Source organism: Bombus flavifrons, chromosome 14 (genome assembly GCF_040668555.2).
Source record: "Bombus flavifrons isolate JBK064 chromosome 14, iyBomFlav1_principal, whole genome shotgun sequence".
Classification (NCBI taxonomy): Eukaryota; Metazoa; Arthropoda; class Insecta; order Hymenoptera; family Apidae; genus Bombus; species Bombus flavifrons.
Window position 1 is genome coordinate 4704582 of NC_138455.1, and position 23529 is coordinate 4728110.

The 23529-nt window shown below is 31.1% G+C and overlaps 3 protein-coding genes and 1 long non-coding RNA gene across 11 annotated transcripts; 3 read left to right on the top strand and 1 right to left on the bottom strand.

Annotated features, from left to right (window-relative positions):
- Nucleotides 1–19: 19 nt before the first annotated feature.
- LOC138186719 (zinc transporter foi) lies at nucleotides 20–8100 on the top strand. Of its 6 annotated transcripts, none has more exons than XM_069126834.1 (13): nucleotides 20–244; nucleotides 470–737; nucleotides 1687–1806; nucleotides 1891–2639; nucleotides 3481–3545; nucleotides 3659–3896; nucleotides 3978–4147; nucleotides 4236–4424; nucleotides 4533–4659; nucleotides 4764–5033; nucleotides 5105–5281; nucleotides 5374–5561; nucleotides 5627–8100. In XM_069126834.1, exons 4-13 carry the CDS (start codon nucleotides 1901–1903, stop codon nucleotides 5771–5773), a joined length of 2310 nt encoding a protein of 769 aa, XP_068982935.1. In that variant the 5' UTR covers nucleotides 20–244; nucleotides 470–737; nucleotides 1687–1806; nucleotides 1891–1900; the 3' UTR covers nucleotides 5774–8100. The 6 variants fall into 6 exon arrangements, with proteins under 6 accessions (XP_068982935.1, XP_068982937.1, XP_068982934.1 ...); XM_069126838.1 differs by lacking the exon at nucleotides 20–244 and having other exon boundaries at nucleotides 252–737; nucleotides 5627–5806; nucleotides 5946–8100; XM_069126836.1 differs by lacking the exon at nucleotides 470–737.
- Nucleotides 8101–8712: 612 nt separating this feature from the next.
- Nucleotides 8713–11879, bottom strand: dgt1 (KAT8 regulatory NSL complex subunit dim gamma-tubulin 1). Of its 2 annotated transcripts, none has more exons than XM_069126840.1 (8): nucleotides 11614–11879; nucleotides 10851–11102; nucleotides 10579–10760; nucleotides 10320–10488; nucleotides 9811–10111; nucleotides 9599–9721; nucleotides 9375–9515; nucleotides 8713–9295 (listed from the first exon to the last, which is right to left on the bottom strand). In XM_069126840.1, exons 2-8 carry the CDS (start codon nucleotides 11093–11095, stop codon nucleotides 9047–9049), a joined length of 1410 nt encoding a protein of 469 aa, XP_068982941.1. In that variant the 5' UTR covers nucleotides 11096–11102; nucleotides 11614–11879; the 3' UTR covers nucleotides 8713–9046. The 2 variants fall into 2 exon arrangements, with proteins under 2 accessions (XP_068982941.1, XP_068982940.1); XM_069126839.1 differs by having other exon boundaries at nucleotides 11601–11878.
- On the top strand, nucleotides 11847–12321 carry LOC138186721 (uncharacterized). The gene is made up of 2 exons (XR_011174972.1): nucleotides 11847–11970; nucleotides 12038–12321. It is a non-coding gene; the product is annotated as an uncharacterized LOC138186721 (long non-coding RNA).
- Nucleotides 12322–13142: 821 nt separating this feature from the next.
- Nucleotides 13143–21771, top strand: LOC138186763 (cyclin-T). 2 transcript variants are annotated; one of them, XM_069126913.1, is made up of 7 exons: nucleotides 13143–13317; nucleotides 15351–15561; nucleotides 15646–15769; nucleotides 15958–16003; nucleotides 17453–17543; nucleotides 17627–17824; nucleotides 17954–21771. In XM_069126913.1, exons 1-7 carry the CDS (start codon nucleotides 13172–13174, stop codon nucleotides 21404–21406), a joined length of 4269 nt encoding a protein of 1422 aa, XP_068983014.1. In that variant the 5' UTR covers nucleotides 13143–13171; the 3' UTR covers nucleotides 21407–21771. The 2 variants fall into 2 exon arrangements, with proteins under 2 accessions (XP_068983014.1, XP_068983016.1); XM_069126915.1 differs by lacking the exons at nucleotides 13143–13317; nucleotides 15351–15561; nucleotides 15646–15769; nucleotides 15958–16003 and adding exons at nucleotides 16011–16170; nucleotides 16349–16473.
- The last annotated feature ends 1758 nt before the right edge of the window (nucleotides 21772–23529 follow it).

Sequence of the window (23529 nt, forward strand, 5' to 3'; positions counted from 1 at the left end):
TTGTCGGTCCTGGCTCGAAGTTCGCCAGTCTACTATGTTCAGAGTATACTTGTTGCACGCGGTGGAGTTGGATCGGTGGTTGGTCGAGGAGGGAAGAAAGGGGACAGAGACAAGAGTAGAAGTACAAGATTCTTCTTACGTTAACGTGGGACTTCGCGAGCTTTCCGCAAGCTGGTGAGCGCGTCTCGATCAATTAGCATATGCCACTTCCTAGCGGGAATTTTGTTTCACTGATTGAATAAAGGTAATTAGATGACAGTGTGCTATTATAGTGTAATCCGGTGACCGTTCATCTGATATCGTATACTGACAAAAAACAGTCGGGTCTCGAGCCAAAACTTGACACTTCTTTTTTTTGTATTAAAGCGGGAGACCGCCTTTCTAACCTAAATTCTAAATTCTGTCATGGACAGAATGCGGGGTAGGGTAAGGAGGGCGATAACCATGAATCTCCTTCTCTTTTTGACAGCTAAAAATACGGTTTTTTGAAGGAACGACCGCAACATCGAACACCTTGACTATTTCGGATACGATACGTCGCGCACGCATTCTGACTCGTTCACGTAGTTTTGTCTCATAAAATGCGCGCTTTTTCATCTTTTACTGTATTATGTGTTTTTCTACTCTACAAACTGAGATTAGTTATATTTGTATTGGTTGGTTAACATTTCCATATCGAGTGGGAGCTATCGAGTTGTTGTGCATTCGTAATTTTTTTACTTAACATTTAAATGAAAGTGTGTAATTTACGATGGATTAATACACGACTTATAAATGAAAATTGTGTGCTTTGAATTTGTTATTCATTATATACCGCCGTCGATAGAATCAGTTGACAAGATAGCTAAATTATATGTTTTGTGCGCGATTAAAATCTTTTTCTTTCTTATTTACAATTTTAATTTATGTGATAAAAATTATAATTATGTATTTGTAAATTTCATGTGTAGCAAAAAAGTAGATGTATAACGATAATTAAGTAAAATACTCGTTTTTTATTTGATATATTGCAATAATTATTAAAATTTCATTGAGGAGATGATATTAAAGCTTAATTTTAGTCTTTGTTATATCTATTGTTATGAAAATATATTCATTCTTTAGAATGAAATTAATCACCACTTAAGCTTAGATCAATTGCTATTATTGTAGAGCATATTCATTTTGTCAATCTTATCTACAATATTGATATCTGTAATATACAGAATAATGTGCTGATCAAAATTTAATCTGTATTTTTTATAAATAGAAATAATAATATATTTGTAGTATTCACTTTTGGAAGTTGTAATGCAAGGAACATTGAAAAAGCACTAAATTATTATTGTAACATTTGCAAATTACATTTCAGTGTAAAAAATATATAATTTATATCTATGATTTCATAAGGCAATGATGAATTTGTTTTATTAAATATTAGTACTATAAAAAATTGTAAATTATATTTATCATTTGCATATAGAAAAATTAAATATTAAATAATTATTTTTATTGTTATTCACAATGTTGTTATTTATTCTTCATAATAAAATCTATTAACTTAACTGATCAACTAGTTACATTTTATAATATATTCTGAATTTATAAATGTAATGTATGATTTTCTTTTTTAAACAAATATATGATATATAATCAGTAACATTGTTAGCTGTAATTGGATTCATTATCACTGTGATTGTTGCATAGATAGCTACTTCCTATTTGATGTAATATCTTATTGCCTATACTGTGATGTAATGATTTTTTGAATAGACCATAATGCTGTATAATAGTTTGAATATACTTTAACATTATTTGGTAATAAAGGTTGGTAAATATAAGGTTTCACATATGTACATATACATATAAATTAACTATATTTAAATCAAAATCTTTTATTTCATTTTACAGAATATACAACATGTCACATCATTTTGTCACAGTTTGTGTAGTTTGTGTTTTATGTGCTGCACACACTCCATGTTCAGCACATACTGAATTCTCAACAGCGGGACAAACAACTCATAATTTTGCTAACTCTGAGAAGCAGTTAAGACCTAATGAACAATTACAACCATCTTGGTTATTAATAAAATCCAAAGATACACAGCAGAGGGATGTGAGAAAATTAAATTTAAATAATCTAGGTGCTTATAACAATGGTGCTGTTGAATTTTCGAATGTGTTAGATAACAATAGCAGAAGCAAAACTATATTATTGGTACCAATTGCCACAAATGAAATCTATACTAAAAACAAAAACACAGAAATTGTAAAAGTTAACGAAAATGTTGAAATCCCAATAATAGAGGAAGAGCTTATCCAGAGAAGAGCTAGAGGAAATCCAAACAGCTTAGAAGATATAGAAATATTAGAAAGGCTAGGCCAAATTGAAATTATGCACAATAATGAATTAAATGCAGCACAATTTAATGGAGATCAAAATCCTCTTAACAGGATTAGGACAAAAAGAAATGTAGATATTATAGATGAAAAATATTTCATTGAAAAGATTTTTGAAGCTTATGGAGATGGTACAAGCATAACAATGGAAGGCTTTGAAAAATTATTAAAAAAGTTAGGACTATTGAGATTATTAACAGATATATCAAGCGTAGAAAATCATAATACTGTTACTAGTCAAAATGAAAATCCACTGGGTAAGTTATTTAATTTATTGATTAAATCATTATTAGAAACACATCTCTTTAATGAATTGAAGAACTTAAATTAATTTAATAATAATTAAAAAAGAATTTATATTTAAGAATTTATTTGAAGATCAGTCTATATTATACATACATGGTATACTACTTCTAATTACCAATTACCAACCTATCAATCATAATAAGAAATAAAGCTACATCTGCTCTTATGTATATATAAGCTGATAATATTTTATCTTTATTCAATATGAGAATCATCTTGATCATAATAATTTAGCTTAACTTAAGAGTTCAAACTCCTTTTCAATTGACCTTGATTCATTAATTCATAGAGTTATTTATTGATTTCATTGGATGCTTATTTACAATTATATTAAAATGTATTCATGATATCTTATGAAATAAATGTATTTAATGCATAAAATAAAGCTAGGAAAACATAGTTAAATATTAAAAAGAATCTGTAACATTCATTCTGCAGTTATGAATGAATAAACAAAATTTGATAATACTTCTATTGTCTGTACAAGATATCAGTGGTTAAATAATCATATCATGTGTAATGTTATCCTCTATGTAGATAACTGACATTTTTCTATTATCAGTCATATCCTATTATAACAATGTTGTTATTATGAAGACACATATTATAATATTTTTATTATATTTTGTATTATATTATATTGTATTATAATATTTTTCCAATCTGTCTTTTTTGAACACATTTATTATATGAATTATTTATGTTTTTAGATTAAATAATATTATGCAAAACTTTCCAGTATAAGTTTTTTTTCAGTACTATGAATAAATATATAATTTTTTCTTTGTGTAGACAAGTCAAAGAATTTACAAAATAATGGCCTACCAGAATATGAAAATGGAGCTAAAAAGGAACGGGTGAGATAAATTATAACAATTAAGATTACAATCTATCATACAGAAATCAAATAAATTAATTTTTTTCTTAAGTAATTAAATATTTCTCATAAATGACAATCTCGCTATTTCAGTGCTTAAGTAGTAAAGAATTATTAAGTACTGTTGCAAGAGATATGCCATACAATTTGATCACTAATAATAATTCAACATTACCAAGTTGGCTTTTTGAACGCGTGTGTCCAGCTCTTGTTTACCAACTAGCAGGTGAATCAAGCTCAGAGAGAAATGGATGTATTCGTGTACCAGAGAATTATAAGCCAATAATTAACAAATATCACGGAGAAGACGTTACTCGAAATATGGTTCAAGGTATATAATCAATATAATATCAATTAGACTTTGATATTTTTAAGTATTATAGAATTCTAAATACATGACTTTCCTATTTAGTGTGGGCCTATTCAACAATCAGTATTCTAATAATCAGTCTCTGTGGTTTACTTGGTGTAGCTGTTATACCTTTCATGGGTAAAATTTATTATCATCAATTATTGCAATTTTTAGTTGCACTTGCTGTAGGAACATTGTGTGGTGATGCTCTTATTCATCTTTTACCACATGTAAGATGTTATATAATATAAGTATAATTTTTTAACATAAAGAAAATAAATTATATTACTACATAAGAAAGAATTATTCTTCTCTTAGGCAATGATGTCACATCATAATCACGAACATATTCATAATGACCATGTTGAATTAGATTCTAAAGAAGAACACAACATGAATATGTGGAAAGGGTTAGTTGCAATGATGGGTCTTGCATTATTCTTTTTTACGGAGAAAGCTTTAACGATGTTAGCAGAATGGAGGAAACTTCGACAACGTCGCAATAAGGTAAATATTAGGTCTAAAAAGATATTAGGATAAATAAAAATATATAAATTTTTCTAATATGTGTATAAAATACATAAACTTTTTAATAAAAACTGTTTATAATTTTAGCTTCCATCACGTGTTCGAGTAATGAGAGAAACTGATGGACCAAACAGCAATGTTGTTGGAGAGAAACTTTGCAAACATAAATATTCGTCGTATCCATATTGTTATGGTGAAATTAGCACGGATCAAGGTATAATGCCACGATTTAGTCAAGGTTTTAATGAAATATTTAATGCTTTTAATTCTATGTTTTAAAGAATGTTATTTATGGTAAAGAGGATATTTATTATTCAGATAATCATCATAACCGTCAACATAATAACCATGAGAGACCTCCTGTGATTGAGGAGGAAAAACCATTGACGTCTAACTGCAATTCAGTTTCAAAAATTATGACAAATGATGTAGAGAAGAAACCAACCGAAGATTGGAGATTAGATGATTCAATTGTAAATACTAAAAAAAATACAGATGGTGCAGATATACCTTTAAATGAATCAGAAAGTTATACTGTTATTATACGCGAACATGAAATGAAACATCATGGTCATACTCATTCACATGGTACTATTAAATATATTATCTTATCTCTGATATAATATTTGTTAAACGATATAATTTAAAAATTTGTTTAGGCCACGTTCATTCTGCACCTGAATCTATGTCTAGTGTTGCTTGGATGGTAGTAATGGGTGATGGTTTGCATAATTTCACAGATGGTATGGCTATAGGCGCTGCTTTTTCAGCAAATATAGCGGGTGGCTTCTCCACAGCAATAGCTGTATTTTGTCACGAATTACCTCATGAAATAGGTACATTATACAAACATAACTTATAGTAGATAAATAACTTATTAAATCTTATAAAATATTCAGAATTTTTATCCTTTATTCCTTTATAACAGGAGATTTTGCAGTTTTGTTAAAAGCTGGTATGAGTGCTAAACAAGCTGTTTTTTATAATGTGTTATCTTCCATACTTTGTTTGTTTGGTATGATATTTGGAGTATTATTAGGGAGCACTCCTGCTATAAGTAGTTGGATATTTGCAGCTGCTGCAGGAATGTTTATATATATAGCATTAGTAGATATGGTGAGTATAATTTTAATTCATTTAATTAGTCGTAATTATAATTAAGCATCAAATGTTTTATATAGATTCCAGAATTATCTTCAAGTCACTCTGTGGAGCGTAGTTCTCAATGGCAATGTATTTTACAAGCGTTAGGGCTATCGTGTGGCCTTGGAATAATGTTAATTATAGCGCTCTATGAACACGATCTTAAAAATATATTCAGTGATTAAATTTACAAAGACTGACAAGTTTTTTGAACAATGGTAAGCTTGCAGTACTTCCTAGAACTATATTTACAGTCAACAATTAAGTCAATAAAGCTTTGACTGCCCATTCTTACCGAAACAATATTTACTGTTACTATAATATAAACAATTTACTTTTTCTCCTTCTCACATTTAGCATAAGATTTCTTATTGATAGCAACATAGTTTGTTATTAAAAACTTAAGAAGGTACTATAATGGAATAAATGTTTTACAATATTAAGAGTATTCGGTGCACAAGAACAAATGAGCTAAACAACTTGAAGAAAGTTAGGTAATTCAAATGCAACGACAATATTTGAAGTATGCTTATTAAAAATTATATTTGAGATATTGCGTTCTTTGAAAACAATAAAAACAGTGAGGATTCAAGCTAAAAGTTGAACATTTTGCAATTTATTTGATAAATTATTATAAAGATAGGTAATTGTAATCAATTTTTACCAGATAATTTTTTATATTTTATTACTAAAATCACATAAATTTGTGAAAATGCCATGCAGTTCTTTATTTTAAGTCTATTAATTGTAAATTATGATTGGCTTACATCGTAAAAAATGAGAGATGTAATGTTCTAATTAATATAAGAAAAATTGTGTACAAAAATTGAATAGCTATTACTTCATTGACATTTATTTTAGTTAAAATATTTTTAGTTTAATGTACCCGATTCTCTATAAACAATATGAACATTTTCATTCTATATTTAGGTGAGATATGTGTCTGTATGAATATGTATTGACTGTTGTAACAATTATAATTAAAATCTATATTATCTCCTTAGTTATCAGACACCTAGCATTTACATGATATGTATGTGTTTTACAATTATTATTGTATCAGTACCCAAGTTTAATTGTGATATATTTAATAATTGCATTCTTTATTTTGATATAATAATTTAGATAAATACAGCTTCAGATAAATACTTTGTAATTGAATCAATGTTATACGTAATTCTATCATGAATGTATTATTATAAAAGTTAACAAAGTGCTCTATATGCTTTATGATAATTTTAAGCTGAAATAGATATATATTAGTTGAATTATAAGATCAGAAAGAAAAAGCGGTGTTATCAAGTCATTTATTATTAAATTATGGAAAATTAGACACCTTGATCATAAATGCATTTTAAACTAGTATGAAAATGTTTATTTTTTTAATCTTTGGTGCTTATTTCTTTCAAATTGTTTTATTGTAATTATTCTGCATTTGCACAAAGTTCTAAATATCATACAATACTATCAAGAAAGTGCATATACAGGGTGGTTGGTAACTGGTGGTACAAGCGGAAAGGGGGTGATTCTACGCGAAAAAAGAAGTCGAAAATATAGAATAAAAATTTTTTTTTTATTTTTTTTTTTAATTTTTCCATCGAGACAACGATCTACAGTGAGATCCGTTATAACGAGACGTGATAAAGTGCACGCGTACCGAGCGAAAATTCAAAGTTGATTTTCTCGAAAACAAAGCCTCAAACGAAAAATTTTTATTCTATATTTTCGACTTCTTTTTTCGCGTAGAATCACCCTCTTTCTGCTTGTACCACCAGTTACCAACCACCCTGTATATAAGTTTGTGTTTTAGTAACTACCAAATAAGATGATTACTGATAATGTCACAGAGTACATATTCTAGTTTTATGTAACTATAGACACACTTATACACAAAGTAAATGCATCAAGTATGGACACAGATAAACTGAGGCGGTAAATCACTATTCAAAATTGGATATATTAAAAATTTTAAATACTCATACTGCCACAGTAATTATCAATTGTTGAATTGGTAATTACAATTATATGTACATATCTGCATGTCTTAAGATAATACACAATTAAAATTTCTGAGCTAAATATTTTTAGCTGTACTTACATAAGAAAATACAACCATTATTTACGATTGTAAAAAAAACTGAAATATCTTCAATTTTCTAAAACTGTGTTTTAAACAAAATTTGTTTGCAATTATTTCTATACAGTGCATTTATTGTTGTAATGAAGTGGAACATTCATTTTCAAAACATATATTGTGCACTTTTTTATTACTTAAAAAATTTACTATTTAAACAACCAAATTATGGTAAAACCTCATCTACTTATTGTAAGTTACATTTATTTTGTTTGTATGTTAATGATTAATACCATGATCAATAACTATGTATTTTTTTACAGAAAATGTAAAAATTGAAAAAAAGTGTTATATTCTTGTAAGCAAAATACTTTCTTACATTATATCTTATATTAATACTAATGTATTTAACTAAATGATTTGCGCTTTTTGTAAAAATTTAAATGGAAAGCATAAACGTTAGTTTTTGGAAAAATGTTCATATATTACTCTATCCTATGGAAGATTTTAATTTCTCTTACATATAAGTGGAAATAGTAAATTTGTTGCTTTATACTAAAAAAGAATATTTCATTGTTTTGAGCTCATTGTTTTTTTAAGCAAATTTGTTCTTATTTGCTGTAATACATTTTGATAACTACTTTATTAATAGTTATTCTAAGATGCTATACTTAATCCTTTATTTGTAGTGACCATTATATTCTCCTCAATTAACTTTAGTATCAAACGAAACACAATATCAAAAAATAAATAATATTGAAATAATAATTTATTGGAAAAATGTCATAATAGAGGAAATAAAATAATCATTTAAGAAGGTGCATTTGTATTTTATTTTTGAAGTTGTACAATGAAAAGGTGACAGTGGCTATCACAATATTTACAAATGAAAATGATTGTTAGTAACTGCACATGTACACAAATACATGAACATATAAATTATATCAATACATATGAGTAGTTTAGAATAATAATAGTGTAACTTCCATTATTGATTTTTCAAGAAAAACAAGCTTTTGTGAAATGTTCTTGGATCGTTCAAGTACAAGTAACGAAATGTTATCAATATTTTAATATGGTAAATGTAGTACGTATGGAGAAACTTCATTGTTATACTAATACTTAAAAATCGTCTTGAGCATGTATGTGGTATAGTTTTGTTTTTAATAAAATTCGAAATACACCACTATTATTCTGAATGATACACATATCCTTTGTTGTCACACAATATTCATGTTTGAGTTCATATCACTTTTAATTTTAGGCACTTAATATACAGGTAAGAATATAGTTAAGTTGAATAAAATTCATAAATAAAATTTGCATAATTATGTAACAACAAACATTAACATTCTATGATTTGAAGTCATAGAAAAAGAGCTTGTCACACAGAAACAAGATCATCTCTATCACTCATCTGTGCTGATAAACTAAAAGCTGTATCTGTGCTAGCTTCACTATTTAAACTTTCATTAAATACTGGTTTCATATGTGCAGCATCACTCATCTCTCTCATTAATCCTGCCATATCATCATCTGGATCAATTTCTTGAATTTCTCCTACTACATCAATTTCCACAGATTGATTATCTGTTGCTGACATTTCCTGTGCTTCAGGTTTTGATTCTTTAAACTGAATATTGTGTAATAATAAATAAAATTAATATTGTTATATCACATTTATCAATGAAAATATCTGTTTAAATATTTACCTTCATAGTTTCTAATTTACATTCAGATGGTAAGTTCATGTGAAACACGCAATTTGTATCAAAAATTACAGGTACTGGTTCATGACACTCTATATCTGCTCGAATTGCTCCACATGCTTTGAATAAAACTTGATGTTGATCCTATTAACATAGTAAAATTTGTTAAATATTTTATACATTTTTTATGTTGGTTGTGATTATGTAATTAAATAAAATTATTTTACTTTAAGGATATGTTTGCGGCAATGTTTTGCAGCAGGAAGGGTTCTCTCTCCACATTTTACTCCACCTTCTGTAAAGATACATTTTGATATACTTGGTATTTTTTGTGTGGGTCCTTCAGTTGCCTATAATGAATACATAATTATAATTTTTATTATCATCGTATATTATATTAACACTATATATTATACAAAATAATAAAATTGCATTTAACCTGTGCTCTACGTTCTAAAGATTTTCTATATAATATAGCTTCAGCTCCACTTCGTCTATGATAACGATTTAAGGCTTTTAATTTTTCATAAATTTTCTTTTCTTTTGCAGTTTCTTTTGGTTGATCATGTATACTACATAATGTTTCCTTTTCCTTTTTAAGTGCATGTAGATACTTTCGTCTTTTCTCTCTTAATATGTACTGCAGTCTTCTATACTGATCTATGTAAAGTGATTGCAGTCTAATTAGTTTTTCTCGTGCAATGTAGATCACCTCCTCAGCAGTAAAAATTCCAGCATGCCTTAAAAAATTAATACTAATGATTCCATAGAAATTACTGTTTAATTTTTGCAAAAAGCAACTACGAAAGGAAAGTAAGTAAAGATAAAGACAATTGATATAATACCATTTTTAAGATTTGCTCAAGCCAAAGCAAGCTAGCTGTTGTTCTACAGAACAGAGTAAAATAATAAATTAGTATAAGTAATTATATATAAGTGTATTCTTACTTTAAAGGATCTTCTTGTGCACTGTATAAACTTTCATTATCACTATCATCAAGATAACTTCCTCTTAAAGTATCAGTCACTGTTGTAGGTTCAATATCGCTATCAGAGGAACTTGCATAATCCAAAATATCACTTCCACTTGCATTTACTCTGTATGCATCAACTTCAGCTAAAAAACGATTTTAATATGATATTCCCATTTAATTTAAAATCAGCTTTAATTTTTCCTTTATTAACAGACTACTAGATCAAAACATACTAAAAGGGTCTAATGCTTTGATTTTTCTTTCTTCATCTTCGGTATCTTCAGTACTTGAATCTGTTTTCTTAACATAGTGACTTAAATTAAGTAAGAGCATTTCAGGTGTCTGTGGTAAAGAATGTCTTGCTGTAGATTTTATACGTGCTATTTGAGCTTTTCTAGCATGCTCATTACAATATCTGTATATATATATTAAAGATAGATTTTTCATACATAATTTAAAATACATAAAAAACAAAATATTCACTAAATTTACATTTGATACATACAAAATATCTCTTCTATCCAATTTTGGTGCAGGATTTTGACATTTTCTGCCATTACTATTATATACAAAGCCACATTGCTTGAAAGGTGCATTTGGATCCTCAAGAATATGCTTGGCGCAATAAGTATATCCGTCAAGACAAGGTTGTGAGCATTCATAAGATGAATATAAGCACGTTTGCGTTTGTTTGGGCTTTTTTGTGGCTACAATAGTCACAGGCATTGTTGTTTTTGGGATACGGAACATAACTTACCTATGAAATAAATAAAAATTATAAAATTTTATTATAAGCCCTTCATAACGCATAAGAAAAAATCGCAAGATAACTGCATTTTATGAATTATTTCTGAAAATAAAATTCAAAATAGTGTGATTTTCTCATATTCTAATTTCAAATTTGGCGCGAGAATTTACAGCGGAAAACAAAAGAATTTTATTAATTTCATTCGTTGAAAATAATTTCGATAACGAACGATATTTTAAATATAAAAAATTATAGTATACATAACTTATTACAAATGTTCGAATTTATATCCATTTTATAAAATAAAATTGTAATATAAAACGTATATGTAACAAGTGGTAATCGCCGCCATTTTATACGTGAGATGTTGAATGAAGTCTCATTGATGTATGTACGGATTTCGAAAGAATGAGACGGACATGTGATTGGTTTTTGTGAAAATTCGAATAAAACGAAACTGAGCGGGACTTAAAAAAGCCGCGAAGCATTATTCTGTTAGAAACTTACTGTGATCTCTTACATCAATTCTTCCGTGAAGGAAAGACAGTGCCAATTGTATCACGCTTGTCACCGTCAGCGTATTTCTGGATATATCGAGAGAATGAAAAAAAGATTAAGATATCGTGAAATGTAAATTATTGGCGATTGTGCAGCAAGTCTGAAGTTATATACAAATAAATGATAAACAACTCGAAAGACACACTGGATCCTTCAATAGGACAAAGATAACGGGACGCTACTACAGGGGTAACATTGACTGCAAACACATACTACTAGCTCAACGACCACTGCGTCACTTCCGGGAGTTTAAAGCTCTAAAACTTCTAATTGATAAACTACGTGATTCATACCTATCGTAGACTGAGAAAAAGTTCAGGTAGGTTATGACGTTGGTCATAAAATATTAGTCAAGTTGAAACTACGATACACACGTGTGTTTACAGTTAACCAATACAACGTGTTTGCTATATAGAATTATATTGATATTTAGTTTAAATTAATTCAAGTATACATTTATTACATTCGTCGGTGTCCAGAAGATATTACAACTTGTTGTGCAACACATCGACAAGAGTAACGTTTTACAATTTTTATTTTTAATGAAATGGGATAAATTTTATAAGTGCACAAATGTTGTGACAAGGTTAAATAACCTTAGTACCTCAAGCAAGATAAGATATTACAGAATTTTTATTTTTGTTATTGCAATTAAAACTATTCGAAAGAGATAGTATTATTTCCATAACCAACCTCATGGCCTGCCAAAAATTAATAAATCAAGTTTTTTAATGTGGTGTACGATAATATAAAAATAGAAACTTCGAAAGATATTTCCGTACAGTAAATAATGTCGTATATAATTGATTATCTTGAATGTTTAACGTATATCGAGCTCTAAACTTTACCTTAATTATAAATAAAAAATCTACGGAACTTTACGTAAAAATGCAGCAGTTTTTATGACGAATCTTAAAAAATAAATCTCGTTACTGTGATGCATTATCGAAACATTGATTCTACTAATTTATTACGACTATTATACGGAAAAGAGGCTAATTTTGTAAACTATTAAACAAATAAAACGTCCATAAACTAATTTTAACAATATCTTCAAGTTTCGTATTAACCTCTAAACTACGGCAGTCTCATGTCATAAAATGGATAAAATATAACAAATGCCTACAAAAGAATTTCTCAAATTGGTTTTTCATTTGCTGCACGATTCCAAAGCAGTGCCGTGAAGTTGCATGCGTATCAAACGACATAAAAAACAGAATACGTCATTTCCGGAATTCAAAATGGAACCTTTTCAATATGAAGTGCATATTGTATAAAATAAATAAGAAAAATAATAGAGAAGGCAATTTGAAGTATTTATGAAAAAGTAGCTTCATATTACAAAGAGAAATATTTATTCGATGTGCGGTTATGTTTCGCTGTGACAAAGTTGAACAAGTATGAGCTGGAGTGGTTTCCGATTAGCGTAGTGACGTGAAGTTTTCCACTTATTACTGTTTGTGCATTGTGTCTCACCGCCAGTCGGCGCGTTGTTAGTACCGAGTTGTGTGTACATATAAATGGCGGCTGACGAAAAATGGTACTTTACGAAAGAACAGCTAACAAATACGCCGAGCAGAAGATGCGGCATCGACGCAGATAAGGAACTGAGCTACAGGCAGCAGGCAGCGAATTTCATTCAGGATATGGGACAGCGGCTTGTGGTGTATCCTTTTAACGAATGCATGTTTAGTTGCGTGTTTCTCAACTTCCCTTTCCCCCTATCCCCATTGTCGTTTTACGTTTCCTTTATTCTTTCTATCAATTCAAAATCACCCCTAAACTATCATATACGATTACGTGAGTGGATTCTCTTTACACATTTATCTTTTAATACTTGAAATTTCGGTATTCACGTAAAATTCCTATCTTGTTGTAAACATGAGTGACGTGCGAAAGAAGAGGTCACGCGTCATGATTACGATTCTCCATATTGAACTTTACTACGTTACCTTTGGTATACGCTGAATTTTGGAATATTTGTGCTATTCGGTATATTCATATTGATAATAGAATAATGCTAGTCAATAAACGTGCTTATTAGAATTTTAGTATTCAAAAGGAGGGCAGAGAATAGGGTCATGGAAAGGTAGCATTGTTTGCCAAGCTGTGTTTGACAGTAGTACCAACCAGAACTACAATTTCTGCTTGTATTTTTTACGCAGGTATATTATTTATTATATTTTCCATTTATATATGTATGTACATATATGTATACAAATGCATATATGTATATATATATATATATATATATGTGTGTGTATGCTTAAGATCGGATCGGAACTGGAGGTAGTTCATCAATGCTACACTATAATGCATTGTCGACGTTTCATTATATCAGTACAAAAAGTAATAGAAGTAATTGACAAAGGTTACAAAGAGAGCACAATAAAAATTTTGTACAAGTAGTATTCTCTATTCTCAAAATCATGCTGTACCAAAACAATTAACTGTGAACATTGCAAACAGATCAGATACTATTTTGCTTGCATAAAAAGTAATATAGTAAATTTAACATGTACTAACTTATTAACTAGCTATGAAATTTACACTAGTTTTGCATTAAAACTTGTACTAATAATACTAGATATTTAATAATACCCTTTACTTCAGGAATATTTTAGCTATATTTTCCCAATGTAGTATGTAGAAATTCTATTTCTATTTCCTATAATATTTTTATGTTTCAGATATATATTTATAAAGATCATAAACATATTAATTATCTTTCCAATTGTGAGAACTTCAGCATAGTCTTCATATTATTTGAAATTAAAAGTTTACAAATGTGGAACTCTTTTAAAGACAGTCATGTTAGTAAATTGTAGTTTTACTTTTCTGTAGTGCATGTATAATAATACTTATTGTAGGCAAAATACATTAATGATGTCTAATATATAGTGTAATACTTGTTTTTCATATTACTCTATATTTTTCGTATTGTAACTTGTTCTGAATTCTTCATTTGTATATTTTCCTTTTAGTAAAGTAACAAATAATTAAGATATGAAAATTAATAATATGATAGAAAGCATAAATGAAGAAGATCTTAACATAAGTAAAATACAGATGAAAATCAAGAATATGCATCAAAATTATGTGATTTATTTCACCAAGTTTTTCATATTAATGTAATATAGAGATTAAATAAAATTTTTTACGTATAATCTGTTGTGCCCTCCATTTTTTAATCTTACCATATAATTTAATAATTTAAAAATAATCATTAAGAACTGTGTTTCAATTATGTTTATTGTTTTAGTAATTTTTATTTAATTTATTATTATGGGAAGTTGAGATATTTTTTAGATATTAAAAAATTATATAAATATGTGGCTAGTATTCCAATGAAAAATATTTAATGTAATATATTATTTTTTATTATTTTATTTGTTTATATATTAATTCCTAAATAATTTAAATATTATTTTTGTAGTTACTTGAAATAATTATATAACAATATCTTTACAATAAGATACAAAAGAAGTCAGAAAATATTTTTTTTTATAATGGATTGTAATAACAAAGGTTGTTGTCCATGATTTATAATGTATAGCACAAATATTGCTGAAATTTGTACAATATATATATAATTTTAATATAATTTTAATAAATTTAATAAATAATTGATTATAAATATTATGTACATGTTGATAATACATTATTTATTTAATATTTTCCTTAATTAGATAAATATAGGTCACAATTATGTATCAACACAGCAATAGTGTATATGCACAGATTTTATGTATTCCACTCGCTGTCACATTTCCACAGGAATGCAATTGCAGCAGCAGCACTATTTTTAGCAGCAAAAGTAGAAGAACAACCACGCAAGTTGGAACATGTTATCAAAATGGCACACATGTGTCTCCACAGAGATCAGCCCCCACCTGATGTCAGATCTGAGGTAAAATAAAAGAGATTAATATCAATAGTAACATGTATGTAGTTAATGATAAATTTAATCATTGCAACGTATTTTGATTTATAGCAATACCTTGAGCAAGCTCAAGATTTGGTGTTCAATGAAAATGTTCTACTACAAACATTGGGGTTTGATGTCGCCATTGATCATCCCCACACACATGTTGTTAGATGTTGTCAACTGGTTAAAGGTACGTATGTTATGTTTAAAAAGGATTGTATAATATTAATTTACTACATTTACATTTTTCCTATATTTTTTGTGAAGATATTGATTCTGTAATGATAAGCTAGATGACATAGTAAACTATAAAATCTTACAACTTTAGATATTGTTTATAAAATATTTTAGTTAAATGTTTGCATTTTTTTTTTGCAGCGAGCAAGGACTTAGCCCAGACTTCATACTTCATGGCATCTAACAGGTGGCTACACATTATTTCCTAGTATCACTTACTCTTAGCAGTCTTCTGGTCAAATAGATGCCAGCTGGAGTATATTTCCAAGCTATGTCTGTCAGGCAATAGCCACTGGCGCAACATTCTGACCTATATCTTTCTTAGAAAGCAAAGTAAACGTGGAATAAAATTGTGTAAATATCTTTGATAAATAATACAATTCTTTGCTTCAAAAGGAACGTTTTTGAATGAATGAATTTGAGATATTACATCAAAGCATGAAAATGAAACAGAAATTTAGTATAGAAAAGTTTACTTTGATTTCATTTACTTTTTTCTTCAGTTCTAATGTGAATGTTTAAATGTCAACAGTAACTTTTGGGGAGGAATGTTGCGTTGCAGTCGCGGTAATGTCTGATTCTAAAGAGAACGTATGCCAAAGCGAAACGAAGTTTATTTCGTAAACTAAGTTCACGATGAGGATTGCATAATTGAAGGTAAATGAAATATTCTTAAGGACTGATCGTTTTCTCTTACATTACGGTATATATTGTCCAGTTTTTATTTTTATATTTACATACACTTATTTTTAAGCAGTAGATGCACAAAATAAATTAAGCGTGAGTGAAATGAATGTGGAATTAATGTAATGACGAGTGAATGTCCAAAAACACTTAATGATAAAAGAAGGATAATTAGCTATACCATTAAATTATATTTTACAATAGTAATCAAATAGTAAAATTATGATACGGGCATAGTCTTACTATAATCCATTCAAATATTATTTAATCAATAATATTTGAATAGATTGTAATTACGACTAAATAATCAATGTAAATTAAGCCTTAATCTATCTCTGTTGTTACAAAGAAATCATTTTTGGAGGTTTATACATTTTTCTTTACTAAGAAATAATTTTTAGCGTAAATTTATAAGATATTTTATTTCCTGAAATAATGCGTTCTCAAACAAAAAAGATATATAGCTTAACATATCTCTCTATCATGGGATTATGTTGGGGCAAACTTCGGTAAATTTGTTACGATACAACAGAGTGTTGTAGGGCTTATGTTTATTATTATTATGTAGAAAAATATCGCATATTGCTTTAGCTAATAACATTTATGCGTAAATTTTTGTGTAGCTCATCGCGAAAAAGTATCACATTCACATATGCTGTTTTTTTAACTGTTTTGGAAACGTACTCTTTGGAATTAAATTCCGTTTACGGAAGATATAATTGGAAATATTGTTAATTATTTTCAACGAATCGTAAGAAATTCGTCTTGGTTTTATCCCGATATTACCCATGTTTAATGGAACTAGTACTTTGATTTTATAGTACAGTTCTTTTTATGCTCTGGGTTATATTTCGTCAAAAAGAAAAAAAAAAATGTTGACGAAGAATTCGTCTTCACTGTTCACTGTTCACTGTTCATAAGAGAAATTTATAAGGTGATTTTTTCTTTCCAGCTTACATTTAACAACAATGTGTCTGCAGTACAAGCCAACGGTAGTTGCCTGCTTTTGCATTCATCTTGCATGTAAATGGTCTAATTGGGAGGTAAGTATTAATATGATTTAGGTACAGTATTTGGCTATAAATACTTGGCTATAAATTATAACATGATGATTATTTGCTTACAGATACCACAAAGTACGGAAGGGAAGCACTGGTTCTGGTACGTCGACAAAAGTGTGACATCCGAACTATTACAAGAGCTTACAGCAGAATTCCTCCATATATTTGATAAGTGCCCATCAAGATTGAAAAGAAAAATAATGAGCATATCCGCTAATCAAAGTCCAAGCATCAATCATCCTAGTTTACCGAACTCACCCTTTGTAAGCATTTTTATTAAATATATCATATCATAATATCATATTAAATACTACAAAAGAATTGTTATCCTACATTAAAGTTGATATAATAACTTCAATTTATTAGATAATTTTACTCAATGTTTTGTGTAGGATGCGGAACCTCGCAAGGTACAATCTCCTGCGACGACGGCCGATGGTGGACCTACTTTCCACACAAATCGACCTCATCAGGCGGAGAAACAAGAAGAAAAGAAACAGAACGCTCCCGCACCTGCAAGACCTCCTGTAGATTATCGGGAATATCGAGAAAAGAAAGAACGCGAGCGTTTGGAAAGAGAGAAGGCATCAGTTCCAGCATCAGTTGCGCCAAGTCATGTATCGGATATTAATAAGCATCATTCTCATCACCATAAACCTGTATCTAGTACAAATGTGCTGAACAAACATCCGTTGCCTCTTGGACAGAAGACACTTCATCATAATCATCATCATAGACCAGATATAAAAGTTGGACAACCGGTGCCCCAGAGGCACTCGAGTAGTACTCAAGCTAGGGAACCAAATCGCGATCCCAATAGACAAAGGTTACAAAGAGAGTACAATTCGAACACTGGTATAAGTAGCAGTAGTTGTAGTAGTGGTAGTGCTCTTCATTCTCACAGTCACGTCGTATCGAAGGAACCAACTTTGGATAATTCTATAACCGATTCCGTTACTCACAGATCGGATGTTGGATCATTACAAGAGCCAACGCCTCATGGAAATATACAGGAGAAACTTAGTAATAATAATCATAATCTGCACAGATTAAGTGGAGTAGAAAGTAAACATCAGGGTCATGATAAAAGAATGTATGATCCAAGGCATAAACCAGTAGAACATAGGAAAGATAGTGAACAAAAGCCATATAAATATCCAGATCCAGCTAGAGTTGATCGACAAAGAAAGTCTGATACGTTGGAGCAGAGGTGTGAAGAGGTTAGAAAGCTAATTGAGAAGTCAATACTTCCATCTAAACCGACGCTTGACGTACCATATAGTTCAAATACACAAAAGCCGTCGTCACACCATATAAAATACAATCAGTCAGAAAAGTTACAAGGTAGTTCTGGTGCAGTGCCGACCGATGTGAAACTTAATACTAGCCAGAGTTCATTTTCACAAGAAAAGTCTCCGAGTAACTCCGTTTCATTGCTTAATCAAAAATCATTATCCTCGAAGACAATATCCAGTCAACATACAGCTCATGGTGTATCACAGATATTAAAGGACACGATTAAAAATAGTAATTCTCAGTCGTCGAGTTTATCATCGTTGAATAATCTTGACGACCCAAAAACTGAAAAACGACCGCGACATGATGACACAGACAAAAGTTCGTCCGATATCCAACAGAATGTGTTACAACCCCCCCCTGGTAAGCCAAAATCGCTATTCAGTCCAGAGAAAGTACCAACGCCTCGGGAATCTCATTCACAGAGGCTTAAGACTAAACAAAAGACGCCGCCTTCGGCTGCAAAAGTTCCTAAACAAGAACGCGTACCAGACACATCGATAGGCTTTAATTTAGTATCACCTTTCGCAAGCCCACCAGGTTTGCAACAGCAAGAAACGCAATCGGTTAAACGATCGGCTAACGATGTTTCTGCAACGTCCCATAAAAGACATCGCACGTGTAGCACTAGCGAAAGTGGACAGCAAGTGAAAATAAAAATGGATGATACGACGTCCAGTTTCGAGGCAGTTAAGATGCTCGGTAGAGTACCAGAACTGATACAACCTATTAGAGACAATCCATCGGCGAATGGTAGAGCCACCCAAATCGCGAATGATATGAAACCACCAGAGCTCATTAAACCTTTTGATTCTGAGCCAACGATATCACGTTTTAGCACAATACCTACACAGCAACAGATATCATCAAATCAACAGGGTTTGACGAATGGACTGGATACTAATCTAGTGAAGCAAGAGCCTCAAGAATTCCAAATTAAAAAGGAAACCTATAAAACAGATATACCAATAAAGGCTGAACATCAGATTAAAGGAGAATATTTATCTCCAATGAAATCTGCTCAAAGTATAAGTGCTCTGCTTCAGGAACCTTTAGCACCCATGCCATCGTTATTACAAAATATGCAACAATTTAGTCAAATACCACCTCAACAGCAAGTTCATCAGGAACAATTTCAACAACAGCAGTTGCAACAGCAGCAACTTCAACATGAACAACCGTCACAACCTCAACATCAACCATCGATATCTCATTCGATGTTGCTCGCACAGCAGGAACCTGTTCAAAGTCAGTGTCTGCCTCCATCATCGGTTACCGAACCAATGATAGCTTCGACTGTAGATATAAGTGCTCTGTCTGGCCCTGTACAAACAAATACAGAATCCATTCTCTCTGTACCAACATCGACGACCATAACCGTCGCACCCCCTGTAGAAGAAAAGAGATCGGAGCATCACAAGAGCGAAAAGAAGAAAAAGAAGGAGAAACATAAACACAAAGACAAGGAGAAGAGTAAAGAGAAGCACAAACACAAGCATAAAGACAAGGACAAAGAAAAGCATCGAGAGAAGGACAAAGAAAAAGGAGAGGAGACTGTGCCTGCGGTACCTATCAAAATTACAATTCCTAAAGACAAATTGAATCTGAGCACAGAATCGACAGGAAGCACTGGTGCGAGTACAGTGCCAACTGACAAGAACAAGTCGCCTCAAAACACTAGTATCAAAATCATTATTCCTAAGGAACGGCTGAAGGGTACGGACAGTGTATCTAGTTCACCGGGTCAGTCCGTAGTTCAGGCTCCGCTAAAGATTAAAATCCGAACGGATGGAATCTCGAGGAGTTCCGGCGCGCCCTCAACGACGGGCAGTTCGAGCAGCATCGTTCCAGAATTCACGAACGAAAGTCGGAAGCGCGATCGTTCTGAAGTAAAGGAGAGTCCAACAACTAGTGTTCCGCCAACGAAGAAGCAATCGCAGGTCTCCTCGGCAGGTTACGGGCAACACCGACTAGGCGAACGGCAGAATGGCAGACATTATAATTCGGGCAACAATAACAAGGTACGTGGAGGCGGTAGAGGCGGCCGCCAGTATATCGGGCGTGGTCCACCACCAGCAGGATCGGCGGGCCATTACAGTGCTCCCGGCCAGCGCGACGGCTACTATCAACAAGACACGTACAATAGTAACAATGTCCGTAATCCGCATCATCCTCATCCATCCTCGGCTCGTGGTGATCCAGGCTACTCGAGGGCTGGCCACGTAAATCAGGCCCAACCAGATTCTTATTTTTTTGCTAATTACCCGCCACCCTCGATGTTCAACCCTGCCGGATACATTTACGATCCTGTCATGTACTATTCGCAATATCAGCAACAGTACCCAATGTATCCGGCGGGTAACGTCATTATGACACCAGACGGTGCTATCGATACGTCTGTACCGCCACCATCCTTACCACCGAATATGCGACAAAGTCAAAGCATGATCCCAGTTCCGTCTACTCGGCAGGAACCCAAGACACCACCACCGTTACCGAGCGGACCACCTCCCAGTTCCTCACCACCACCACCTCCACCACCGGAATAACATTCGTACAGAAATCCTGTCTTGTAGTGGACTTCAAAGGTAGCTTCCAAAGTAGCGGTAGTAACTGCAGCCACTTCTTGCTCCATTTTCTTTTATATCAAATGATTGACGGACTGGGAATCGTGGTAGTATAAGTTCAAATTTTGAAAATTTAGATTTCGTCATAGGCTCTTCAACTCCGAAAAGCATTATCCTATCACGCATCATAAAAATTTCATAATTCATTAAGTCTTTTTATATTAATAAACACAGAACGATATTTTATGCAAAATACTAGTGGACTGATTTATATCACTACGATTCTCAGCCCTCCAATTGTCTTCTTTCTATTCATTATGTTAGTTAGTTGATTTTTTAAATACCTTTAATTTTCTCATGCGATATTTTAGAATTCATTTTGCTATACTCAACATTCATTGAATATTCCATTGATTGTGTATCATCATTGAATATCTTTGTGTAAGTGATATAGAATATCAATTGAAGTATCTTTGTATGAAAGATACAATAATATCGTAAGTCATAAAAAGGTTTTGAAAGAAAAAATAATGAATGTTATTTGTTTTATAAGAGAAGGCAGTTTGGAGTTTTATGGGCTGAATAATAGAATGGAAAACGAGAAAAAGAAGTGGCTGGAGATTCCCGTAGAATGAATTTTCGATCTTGAAGGAATACACTTTCACCTTGCCTCTATCCTCTCTGCTCCCTTCCAGTTTGTGAATGGTAGAAGTAGCAGCATGTCAAACGATCTCTATTCCCCTAGTGTTAAAATTTATCATTTCGATCTTTCCACCTTTGTACCTGTAGCGCAGCTCCTTAGAGTAGTTAAATGAGTGTGAGCCTTCATTGAGGAGTAAAAACGAAAAGTCAAAAGTCTTGTGAGGTCCACGCGACCTAGGGAGGATGAAGTAACTGCATCACGAAGACGACGATGTCGCGAATTGACGTGCTATATGTAGAAAGGAAATGAAAATAGCAGATCATTTTATTTTACTCAAGAACACTGAAGAAGTTCTTCAATTACTTTTTCGTCAAATCAATTAAGAATTATTTGATTATGAGATATTTTCAAGGTAGATCCTTGAATCTAAGAAAAAAGGATAATATTTCACGACAATCATTTTCTTTATTGTATATATTCTAAATTATATATGGTAATTATATATTATGGAAGATACAATTCTCAGAACTATTAGTAATTTTTTGTTTCATGTTAAAATGTCTTCTTTGTCGAAAAAAAAGGTAGAGATATGGGGAAAAAGAAAACGTAGGTGCACTATAGTATTTAGGTCAGCAACCACAGGCTAGTATGATACACATAGTTGGAGAGCTTACGAGTAGAGTAGTTCAATATTGTCGAAAAGATTGTCGTGAATATTAATGTACGAAACACTGCCAGATCAGAATTTAGAAAATAACTATGTTTTGCGCTAATGGTCAAATGTCGATAGATAGAGAATGCTCAAAAAAATCTAGAAAAAGGGAGAGTAACTTCTTTCAGCCTTATTTCTTTTTCTTATTGTGTATGTATCATATTAACTATAACCAATTAGTACATTTTTTGCGAAGCTACTCGATCGAATAAAGTTTGAGGTGGTTGAAAAAAAACAATTCCTTTCTAGCAAAGGATTTCGGAGAAAGGGTGGTGTGCAGAGTGTTGCGTTCATATGAAATCAAATCTTTGCATAAACGGGTAATATGGCTAGAACAACTTACGAGGTTACTTAAAAACTATAAAGAATTTAATAAATTACAAATAAAAATAAAAAAAAATTACAAAGAAGAAATACGAAAAGGAAAAAAGAATTAATGTATAATCGTATGCAGTGAAGTGATTGAGAGTGATCAGAAAAACATAAATGTATTATTAATACGAATTTAAAAGTGTATGTATTTGTAAAGGTACATATAATTTTGTCGAAACTAACATGTGTATTACATCGTCGTTGTTTTTATACGCGGATAAAATAATATTAACAAAAATTCTTTCCGACTAACCCTTTGCAGTCCTATTTATCTTTTTGTCGTTTCGTGTCAGCCGAAGCTAATATTTGCTAAGCTTTCTGTGCGATACTTTCAATACTATCCCTTTCTTATTCTAGCATTGAACTCTCCATCGAACA

Excerpts from the sequence above, each read along its gene's own strand:
- LOC138186763 (XM_069126913.1), top strand. The coding sequence starts at position 13,172 with ATGGCGGCTGACGAAAAATGGTACTTTACGAAAGAACAGCTAACAAAT. Across the intron at positions 15,562-15,645 it reads CACCTGATGTCAGATCTGAG|CAATACCTTGAGCAAGCTCA; the intron begins GTAAAATAAAAG and ends TTTGATTTATAG. Across the intron at positions 15,770-15,957 it reads ATGTTGTCAACTGGTTAAAG|CGAGCAAGGACTTAGCCCAG; the intron begins GTACGTATGTTA and ends TTTTTTTTGCAG.
- LOC138186719 (XM_069126834.1), top strand. The coding sequence starts at position 1,901 with ATGTCACATCATTTTGTCACAGTTTGTGTAGTTTGTGTTTTATGTGCT. Across the intron at positions 2,640-3,480 it reads TCAAAATGAAAATCCACTGG|ACAAGTCAAAGAATTTACAA; the intron begins GTAAGTTATTTA and ends TTCTTTGTGTAG. Across the intron at positions 5,034-5,104 it reads TGGTCATACTCATTCACATG|GCCACGTTCATTCTGCACCT; the intron begins GTACTATTAAAT and ends AAATTTGTTTAG.
- dgt1 (XM_069126840.1), bottom strand. The coding sequence starts at position 11,095 with ATGTTCCGTATCCCAAAAACAACAATGCCTGTGACTATTGTAGCCACA. Across the intron at positions 10,761-10,850 it reads TTGGATAGAAGAGATATTTT|ATATTGTAATGAGCATGCTA; the intron begins GTATGTATCAAA and ends ATATATATACAG. Across the intron at positions 9,296-9,374 it reads GTAAATTAGAAACTATGAAG|TTTAAAGAATCAAAACCTGA; the intron begins GTAAATATTTAA and ends CACAATATTCAG.